This window comes from Chlamydotis macqueenii, chromosome 6, assembly GCF_036417535.1.
Source record: "Chlamydotis macqueenii isolate bChlMac1 chromosome 6, bChlMac1.mat, whole genome shotgun sequence".
NCBI classification, from domain to species: domain Eukaryota; kingdom Metazoa; phylum Chordata; class Aves; order Otidiformes; family Otididae; genus Chlamydotis; species Chlamydotis macqueenii.
Window position 1 is genome coordinate 4,651,560 of NC_141561.1, and position 10,941 is coordinate 4,662,500.

Sequence of the window (10,941 nt, forward strand, 5' to 3'; positions counted from 1 at the left end):
GAGCAAGAAAAAACATCTCCACCAGCAAATACAGAAACTGCAGTAACATGCCTCAACCCAGTTTACTTATTTTTTTCAACTAATCAGAAACTTTGGAATTTCCAGCAATTTACACTGGGCAAACCCTGTGGTTGAAGAGGGTGGCACAAGGTGCAAGCCAATGCACCCATCATACACGTTGGCACTCGTCTTCCGAGCAGCATCCCTAAAAGGGTTATAATTCTATGCTTTTAAACCTCTGCAAACTAGTCTTATTTCCTAGGTTAATTTAAACAAATACACAAAGCCTATTTTTACATAATAGAAACATAATTTCATATGTACAATATATGTATAGAATCATAGAATCATTTAGGTTGGAAAAGACCTTTAAGGTCATTGAGACCAACCGTTAGCATAACACTGCTGAGTCTGCCACTAAACCATGTCCCTAAGTGCCACATCTGCACGTCTTAAATACCTGCATGGATGGTTAGACAACCAATTCCCTGGGCAGCCTGTTCCAATGCTTGACAGCCCTTTCAATGAAGAAATTTTTCCTAATGTCCAATCTAAACCTCCCCTAGCCAACTTGAGGCCATTTCCTCTTGTCCTATAGTTTGCTACTTGGGAGAATAGACCGACAACCACCTCACTGCAATCTCCTTTCAGGTCATTGTAGAGAGCAATAAGGTCTCCCCTGAGCCTCCTTTTCTCCAGGCTAAACAATCCCAGTTCCCTCAGTTCCTCCTCATAAGACTTGTGCTCCAGATCCTTCATCAGCCTCGTCGTCCTTCTTTGGACACGCTCCAGTAACTCAATGTTTTTTTTTGTATATTTACAGAAACATGCAACCATTATAATTGGTCTCTGTCTTTCACACTAACAAGTTCAAGAGAACAAACCAGTTCTTTACCATTTTTTAAATGTTTTTACTATCTGTTCTACTGCTGCTTCCATATCAATAGAGCAAAGTGTAAGGAATAGTCCTGTCCTTTCCGCAGAATGTGTTTGAGTGGCAGAGAAGGCTGACGTTCTTCAGAGAAACTCAGAAGATTGCTCCCATAATGCTCAGAACCCCAAATGGCTCAAATATCGCATTCTCCTGCCTTCAATCACTCTGTGCCACAGTATTGCATCAGCATATCTCTTGCTTCATCATGCCTTCTGCAGCGACACTTGGGTAAGAGCATGTGCTTATTTGGATAGCACATCCACCTTCCCACCATATGTGTAGAGCTGTAGTCAAGCCTTGTATTATGTACATATGCATCACAAAGTATCGGTATTTTATTATCTGTATTTTAGTTTTCTTTTTTTTTTTTTCCTTTGAGTTTCTCAAACAAACCACCAGTCTTGGCCCAGTTTTGCCAGTTATTCTACACATACACAGCAGGAAACCATTGCTGTCCCAAACAGATTATGCTCTAAAAAGCCAAGGCAGACAAAGGAAGTATTATCATCATTTTGTAAACAAGGAACCAAGGCACAGAGAGATTAAGTGATTTACCCAAGGTCACTGAGAACATCCGGTCAAAGCCAAGAACTGAACCTATGTCTCCTGAGTCTTAATCAAGTGAATTAACTATAGGATCGAAGACTTATTGTGTATACCTGATATCCCTCCCCTAAGGCATGATAACAAAACTTTCTTCAGGTTAAGATCAATGCCACATATAATGCATTAAATTTTGTATATGGCATATCTGTGCTGACAGCGTGTACTCACTTCTCGCACTCGGGTTCTTTGTAGGAAATAATTTCCCTTATTATTCTTCCGTTGTCAATAATAAATTATAATCTTTCTCTAGATAACTTGCTGAAGGAGAGAATGTGTGTGCATGGTACATCAGATGAATACATAGAAAACTGTTTTTCTGCAAGGCCAAATTTGGTCATTTTATGGCCTGTTTAAAACCCTTCCATGCTTAATGAAATGGGAACATTCCCATGACTACGTGGACTTCATTTTGCAGTTTCAGTCAGAAGCTGCAAAACAAGATAAAGGATCTCCATCTCATATGTATATGCCAGGAGAATACAGTAGAAACGATCAGTATAAAGGCATCTTTCGTTATAAGCTCAGAGTAGCCTTTTATTTGGAGTCTTTATTACTACTAATTATATCATTCCTGGGATTAAATGCTCCTCTGTGCACAGGGCCTCCATGGGGCCTACCTCCTACTTAGTCCCTTCAATTTTAAGGGTAGTTTGGCTGAAAAGTGACTGTACAAAATGGCACCAGTTAGTCCCAACAGTAAGACAGCCACAAAGGGAGGAGAGCAGGATCCTGGATTTCATGTGCCCCTATCTTAAGGTTTGCCACTTCTCTCCACTCATTCTGCAAGTCAAACAACTGCGGGTTGGTTTCTGAGTGAGCGCAAGGTCTACGTACATTTTTACTGTTAATACTATGAAACACGAGAATAAAACCCGAGGAGAACATGAGATCCTGGGTTGACTTTCTGAGCTGACATCTCTTGCAAACAGAGCTCAATGAGTCTGGAAACCACAGAGGAATGAGAAAGTTGAGTCTCACAGTATCATTTTCTGTCTCTGTGGTATCTCAGCAACATTAGGAGAATGAAGATGTTCTTCCAAATCTCTCCTCAGTATTTCTTAGATGTTCTGTGTTGTCACAAGCTTCCTCATGAGGTACAAGACCTCATAATGTATGTTCTCGGCTGAGGTTATTTCTGTCACTACGTGCCACAGTAAAAGAGTTTGAATGGCAGGGATCTCAATGGTGGAAATGTGGTGATCAAAATGTCTGTTGTTGCAGAAAGTCCAACCAAACTGGACAGATGCAACACTGGAACATGTTGCATTTGCTCAATTCAATATACCTGCAGCATAGTAATCCTCATGTGTCTGACTGCATCAAAGGAAACAGAACAGTTCTGTTTTCTAGCAGAGGCAAAATTTGTGCTTTCTCTTAGATGTAGTGATTTCTTGAGCAGGAATAGAATATACATAGATACCATAAATCATGCCTAGTTTTGCCAAAGAACGTAATTATCTTTGGTATTTCGGATGACATTTCCAATAGGATTTGGACAACACACATCTATTCCTTTTCGATCTGTTAGTACCACAGTTCTACTTACTTTTTTAGATGTTCAAAGAGGATTTTCATTGTGTCATAGTTCGGTCTAGGAAGCTTTTTTACCAGGATCCTTACGGATTTGATGCGAGTGGCGTTGTCTTGGATTTCTAAGGGGGAAAAAAAACCAAGAGAAAATAACCACTTAAGCACCATATTAGGATGTCCCTTTGCCCAGTACTGTATCTGGTACCTTAACAAGAAAAGCTATCATTAATATATGGTTAAAACCAGAATACATCATACCTTCTGTCACCTTAATAGGGCGCAAGAATAATTTACAAGGATTAAAAATCCTCTCTTAATCTTAAGGTAGCATTTACTGGTTCACAGAATTGTATTCTTATGCTTTTAATCTATTTTATTTGACTATTAGACTGTCATCCTAAGCTAAAGTATCTCCAGTTAGTAAGAAAGCCACACCTTGAGTGGAATTCCACTTTGGAATTATATTTGTCCAATGGTGCAACTTCTCTGATGGATGCACTTCCCAAGTTGTTGTCCTTTTTTTTTTTTCCTCATCAAAATTTGATCAGCTGTATTTATGAATCTCTATCCTTAATGTTACACCCCTTCATGTTTGAAAGTATAAAATGATTTGCTATTCTTTTGAGTTCTGCTTTCTGGTGATCAATTATTTAGAGAAACTATTCTGGCGTAGCTATTTTCTAAAACCTGTAGCAACACACAGCTGTAATTTCTGTAGGAAACAATTTGTATTTCAAAGTTACTATTAGTAAAAAAGAATGCAGTACTAAGGGCTTTAATCTTTCTTTTGAGATGATAAGAACATTGCTGTCCTTTTTGTAAAGATATACCTTCCTGGTTTAGTGTGGTTCATAGTTTCATGAGAAAGATTTGACTGATATTTTCATTGATCTCTATAAGATGTTGCAACTAAGGCAAAGACATGTACAACTGTGCTTTCGTTTCAGAACAGATTAGATAAGGTGCCAGTAGGTCTGACGTAGGGAAAACATCTTGCATGTTACATGCCCTAGATAACCTGAGAATGCTTTTCTGATCTTATCATCTATGATTTAATTATCACCTATCATTCTTCGTGTATGTTGCTTTTTAATATTCATATTACCCTAGCACCCAGAGATCTCAATCAGAATTGAATCCCAGTTGCAGTAGGTGTTGCATAAGCATACATGGTGCCTTGATTCAAAGATATCACAAAAAAAAAACACCTTTCAAGCCAAAATTTCCTGCAATCAAACTGTGCTTAAAAATTAAAATTACTAGGATAATATTCCTTCCTTAGCATGTATTCCTAATTCCTCTAGAGACTAATAATTTGGACACACAGATATAGATGTATACATCCATATTGTTCATAATTTGACCATTTATATAGATATGAAAGACAAAAGCTCCAAGTAGTCAATGCATAGGTATTATTTTCCAGTAAAGAACCCTCAAACTTTCACATGAACTTATTCTATAAGAAGTCATGCAATTGACAATAGTGATAACGAAGTTATTAAGAAAAAAAAAAAAAGAACACACTTTCTATGTATTTTACTCTTGTTCTGGTTTGACCTATACTGAGCCTTGGCTTCCAAACAGCACAAACTCCCCAGTCTCACAACTCAGTCATCCCTAGATGTTTTCTGTCACAAGCCATTAGTACTGTTTATTTTTGTCCTATGGACGATCTGTCCAGTGGAAATAGGACTGAAGCTACAAGTGAAAATGATAAGAAATTTGCAGAAGTGAATTTATTGTAGGAAGAGGGTACAAATTCTGTGGGCTTTTTATTTGTGCTGCTTTGTGTGTGTACATGCTATGATCTTACTAGGTAAGTTATACTTAAATTGGGGCTGCACTGGCTGTACTGCAACTTCTCAAAAAAAGCTTCTCAACTAGTTTATTTTTTAATTCTATTTTCTTCTGAGAATTCAGTGGACTTGAGTCAAACTGGAACACTGAGGTAGGGAAAGACTCAACAGAAGGGAAGACTTGCTCTTTGCCCATCGTAGAATATTTGCCAAGAAGTGTGGTACAGTAAAACTTTATTGTGCTCTCTTGAAGGAAGTGTCTCTGCTCTGTGTTGATTAACACAGATACGAGCTTGGTAACCACCTTCCCTGACAAAACAGTGACCTTACATAGCCTGTGCTTCCTCATAAGGAGCATTTGCAAAAGAAATAAACTAGCAAGTGTGGTATTAATTTACAAATAAATTATTTATTGAGACAATGGCAAGGGTAGAAAGCTTTGGTTTAGGGCTTGCTGTACCAAAGTCATCAGTACTGGTACACAGGAGAAGAGATACTTATGTAGGCACTAATGCAGAAAAATTGTAGAAATTTTGCATAAAATTATTTTATGAATCAGTCTACTTGTTAATTGTTAGTTTATTGTGAAAGAAGAAAAACCAGGCAACATGTGGTAACTTTAGTCAGCATTTCTGAACCGGGAGTGATAAACACCTCTGCCTGGCTCTGGCATTTATCAGTACTGAGATATTATTACCACATAGAGTCACAGCATGGTTACTGTTATCATCAAAAAAAAAAGAGCCAGCTAATCTTAATGGTTTGTAAAGCCGTTACCTGCACTGGTCTGACATTTATCATGATCATTTTACCACATGAGTCCTACATTGCAAAGGTATTTTATCTGGAAGGGACATCACTATGAATTATTATTTGCAGCTAGGTAGAAAATTGTATGTTGTAGATACCTTTTCTCATTATAAATCACAGTCACATTTCACCATTTCCCACACAAAGCTGCTGAGCCCAGGCTTTTTGCCATAACACTTAGTCTCGCTCCCTTTTATAGTTCCACAAAAATATTGGGTACTCTTTCATTAAAATGGTTGATATTGGTGTTTTTTTTAAAATGCTATATACACGCTTGATTTTTCTCTCGTATAAAAGAATTTGTTTTTCCACTTGAGAAGCTGAAGAGGATAAACTGTTCATTTTTTTTATTGAAGCTTACTCTCGCTTCAGTTTTTGTGGCTGGGCTTGTCTTTACTCTTGACCTTGTTGATGGAATATTTAACAGATCAGATGCAAGATCTTATGTTTCATTTGCAGTACCTATGTATTTGGTTTCTTTCTGTAAAGCCTTGCGTCCCACTTTCCTAGAAAATTTCCCCTTTCAGATTCGTAAGTAGGAATTTTTTTATTTTTTTATTTTTTTTTTTACTTTTCCTCTTTACCACACTCAAGTGGAGGGAAATCCTTAAACATGGATTTGTATACATAGCTGTGGAGAAGGTATCTCCCTCCTTGCACTGTGCTATGAAGCCTGACAGTACAGGGTGCAAAGGAAGGAAAACACTCTGAACAGCTGCTAAATTCTCCAGCTCAGTATAGAAAATGAAGCAGACCAGTTTTGACAAAATGTAATAATATTATTTTTCATTATACTCTGTTGTGAAAATTGGTGAAAATCTGGAGAAAATATTTCTGTTTTGGAAAGTTAGACACTCTTTTCCCTGTGAAGATTTCTGAAGGAAAAGAGTCCTCACAATCACATATATCAAATAAAGAATGAGAGGATGGTTAATCCTTTTTGCATTTTTTGGGGCAAAATATGGAAGATGTAGGTGATAAATTCAGCAGATCAAGATACTCCGAAGTGAATCACAGATGGTTTTCCATGTAGTGTTTCCATAGAACGTATATTTAGAATTTGGGTTACTGGCTTTAAAAATAGGACTGACTCCCTTTAACACAGCAAAACTGCGGAGATGCTCTCTTGTTTATGTTTAAATGAAGACTGCATTGAAAAAAAACCCACTTAATGTTATATAAGCTCTTTTGTAAATGAGCTTTGGATAAACATTTGAGCACAGAAGAAAACACGATGTGTCTATAACATTAACAGTGGCTGGGTAAAAATGAATGAAGAAAATAACCTTTAGCACTTGTCTCCATAAAGAATACTTAAGCAAGTCCCACCGAATCTTTCTTTTAATCATTAATTTTAAATGGACTTAGATGTTTACAACAAGCCACTTTGTTGCAGAACAGGAAGTCTAGGGTTTGTCTCCAATAACTCACATTTGCGAGGAAGGGATGCATGTCTCTAACCTGACATGCATTCATTATTGAGTAAGGTACCGGAGTCTGACCCGTGACCCTCCCCAGACCCGCTGCGTTATTCATCTCGGACTGACTTTGTACAGTTTTACCATAGCGCTCGTTTCCCTTTGCCAGGCACCACAGTGGCTTGTGCGTGTTTAACGTTAAATGGCATTTATGGCTCACGTTAATGCCTAATTTTATCACGACCCATGGTTTCTTTTTATACTCTCGAGCCTCACAGCTGAATGGCTGAAAAAAGCAGTGATGTATGGTTCTGCATAAAATATCAAACTATTGATCTGCCACCTAATCTATGTTTTGTTGTTGTTATTTAGCAAGCATGGCTTTCTCTGATTTTCTTACATGGCTCTCCTCACCTTGTTTTCGTTTTTTGGATAAGATTTCTGCTGTGGTTCAAATGTCACACACTGTTGCTACAGCAAAATCTGTCTGCCAAGACTTTTCCCAACAATTCGCGACTGATTCGGCTGCCGAGAGAAAGACAGGTCTTGTCTGGGGCTTTTTTGGTTTGTTTGTTTTGTTTCATTTTTATTTATTTATTTATTTATTTTAATGGGAACTGAGTGGGTTAGGTGGATTTTCGAGTGCTAATGAAATGGTGAGACTTATGGCGCTGGCTACAGCCAGCCGTAGTGTGGGCAGACGCTCTGTGAGCTTCCCCACTGTGCTGCTGTGCAAGCATCCCCGCTGTTATGTTTGCTATAGTTTTAATGTCTGTGAAAAATTCCTGATGCAACTAAATTATGTTCTGCCCTCTTGTTTGTATAAATAAACACCCGACTTAGCCAATTCATCTTGCTCTCGCCCATTTTAGAAGCTTGTCCTGTCACACAATGCTTAACCTCAGTCCTTGATAGCTTTGGTGTTATCAGGGAATGAAAACTTGCTTAAAGGAGAGTGCTCTGTTGGCTTGATTTTTTTTTTTCAGCTGCCCAAAAGTCTCCTTTTATTTGGTAAGTCTTCATATTCTGGAAGTCACACTAGCTAAACTACACGGATTTTTATGTATAAATATACAGATAAATTATTCGTATCACTTCTAATGTCAGGATATTTTAATGTTACTGTATGTAACATAAAAGTCTCAATTTTAATCACTTGCAGCACACTATGGCAATGTGTAGATACCTTGTAAAATATTTTCTTGTTTTAAAAAAAAAATCCATAAGAAGCATTCAAACTAACTAATGTTTGTTAGAAGGAAAATAACCAATTTGTGATCTGAATTGATTTTACTTTTTATTCATGCCTCAGAAATAGATGTTGCAAAAGAAAATGAGAACTGCGTGAAACCTCTCTATATGGGCAATAGATAAATTCATCCTATGTGATATAAAGTGGAGTTTGCAATGAATATTCATACAACTTCTGCGATCCATTAGTAAGACCCAAGACAATGAGTTTGCAACTCGGTCCCATTTAACAAAAATATATGTGGAATTAATGGGAAAAAAACCAGCACTTACAAAAGTTAAACTTCAATGTATCAAACTCCAGGTGCCGGAGTTTGAGGGAAATAACCAATAATAGTCATTTTTTACATATTTGATGGGACTGATTATGCAATGTGCAACTCTAAATGGCTTATAGCACATTGTAGCATGGTTCCATCCCATTGGCTACAGTAGGGTGCAGGCAGATGGATGACAGTGACAAGGAGAGAAGTGCTTTTGCTTAGCCGTGCGTTAAGATGCCATCCAGAAGCTCTGTGCACTGCAGACACTTCATTAGGATGCCAGGATAATGGTAAACTACCACTCAGAGTGACACCCCATTTCCTGCTTACTGAGCTCTCCAACCTCGGCAGATGTCAACAATCTCACAGTGCTACAGAGCAGACCTAACTTTCCAGGCACTTTGACTCCAATTTTTTTCCCTTAACAGTGCCATACATTACATGCAATATGTAACAGCAAGTACCAAACAGAAAACAAAATTTGCTGCCCTAATTATAACAAAGCAGCATCCGACTTCAGCATCGCATGCCCAGCGTACATACAACCAGTTAGGCAGCATAAAAGAGGAATTATCTTTATCAATCAATTTTGGGAGTTAATTAGACTTAGGACTTTGATAGCTAATGGATAGTCTGATCCTAACCGAAAACGATTGAGCTTCACCGCTAACTTCTACCAAGCCTCGGAAAAATATGCCGAGCTCTTTCCTGGTATTTCATACGCTGCTCCAGCCTTGCGTGGGGTTTTCTGCACAGAAAGAGCAGACTTGAGCATCTGGACGGTGTGATATTTTCTCTGCAAATGCACAACTCGAGGCCGTAATGCACCTCCCCAACAGCAGTTAAAGCCAGCAGAGAGACTGTGCTACGATGCTTGACCTGCGCTCCTTTCCAGACAAACACAGATAGTTGCTCACACTTTCAAAAATTGTCTTCAGACACAGGAGCAGTATCCAATAGGTCACAATTCCTAATTTAATTTAATTTCTTTAACCTATTGGTGTGTGATTATGTATGTTTTTTTAAATCAGGAATTCTGTTTATTTTATACATAGGATTTTTTCCCCAATATTTTTAGCCAATGAGGTGACTTAGCAGTAGTGCTCTGCCCTACCACAGCAATGGCCTGTTCCTACACATTTTTGTTGTATGAAGGGGTGAGAGCATGGCAAGGCATCACTTCCAGGTCCCAAAATTCCTGCTCCCCTTTCCTTGACAGCCTCCTCTTGGCCCCACTGCCCATGCCGAGGATGGCTTCATTGGCATCCCTCTGGTCCTCACCTGTGTTCTCCAGACCAACGTATTTGTCAGGGACCTGGAGGTGGATGGTGATTTGGGACAGGGAAAACCTGTGACAAGGTGGAAGGATGCACGGGGATGAAATGGCAAAGCATTTCTCAGCTTTCATCTTACAAAAAAAACCCTAAGATGCTGAATAGGAACTGTCCTAGAACAATGGCAAAGTCAGGGCCGTATCCTGTCGTATTTATTCAGCTGCTGCCTGTTTTCCCCAGGGAAAATTCCCACCAAAAGTCTCAAATGCCCTCTGACTTTGCTCATTGCGAGCAGTGCCCTTGGCATTGCCATCGAGAGGTCAGATTTGGCCCTTTGTCGCTACTCCAGGAAAGATCCTGAGAAGGGTGAAAAATGGAGACGTATTTCAGGTGGTTAAGCTGTAATTTTATATGCTTTAAAAGAGACTTTTAAAATATGCTCAAAATAATTTTTTGAATATTCATTTTGATATTTTTGCTCTGCTCTGTCTAACCTTTAGTTTATTAACCTCCAGTAAAAGGAGGAAGCAGGGAAGTTCATTTCTCAGCTGACCCATATGAAGGGGTTAAAAGGATTCAATATTTTTAGTAATCAAAGAAAAGCATACATTTTATTCTTCCTTTTTTTTTTTTTCCCTTCTAACATTAAAAAAAAAAAGTAAACAGCATCTCCCCAAGGGAGATTTAGATTTGAAGACTGTTCATTATATCATTTGAATAAGACTAGACCTGGCCTTTTGACTTTGAACCACTACCAAATTTCAGGCTGTGAGGAAATTGTTCTACATTTCCTGACAAATTGAGTTAAGCAGACATTAAGTGGGCTTTAAGAAAACAAATGGCCATCTTTATCACAGGTGGACACTGATGGCTTAATGGGGCCTGGGCTGATTGTATCACTTCTAATGGCTTGACGGGAAGCATTAGGGTTTTTGCATAAAGAACTGGCATTGCGAACCCTGCTAACACAGACCTGTCAAGCGTTCTGTATCCCTTTGTGCATGGAAGCAGATGTTTGTATGTATACTATGAACTGGCATTAGAGCAAGCGACAGA

The 10,941-nt window shown here is 38.5% G+C and overlaps 1 protein-coding gene across 5 annotated transcripts in view; it reads right to left on the minus strand.

Annotated features, from left to right (window-relative positions):
• Window positions 1-10,941, minus strand: part of ARHGAP15 (Rho GTPase activating protein 15) — a 327,658-nt gene that overhangs the window by 22,500 nt on the left and 294,217 nt on the right. For all 5 annotated transcript variants that reach the window (XM_086750894.1, XM_086750893.1, XM_086750896.1 and 2 more), the window contains one exon: window positions 3,087-3,192. In XM_086750894.1, coding sequence (XP_086607020.1) covers window positions 3,087-3,192 — 106 coding nt within the window. The remainder of the gene's footprint in view (window positions 1-3,086; window positions 3,193-10,941) is intronic.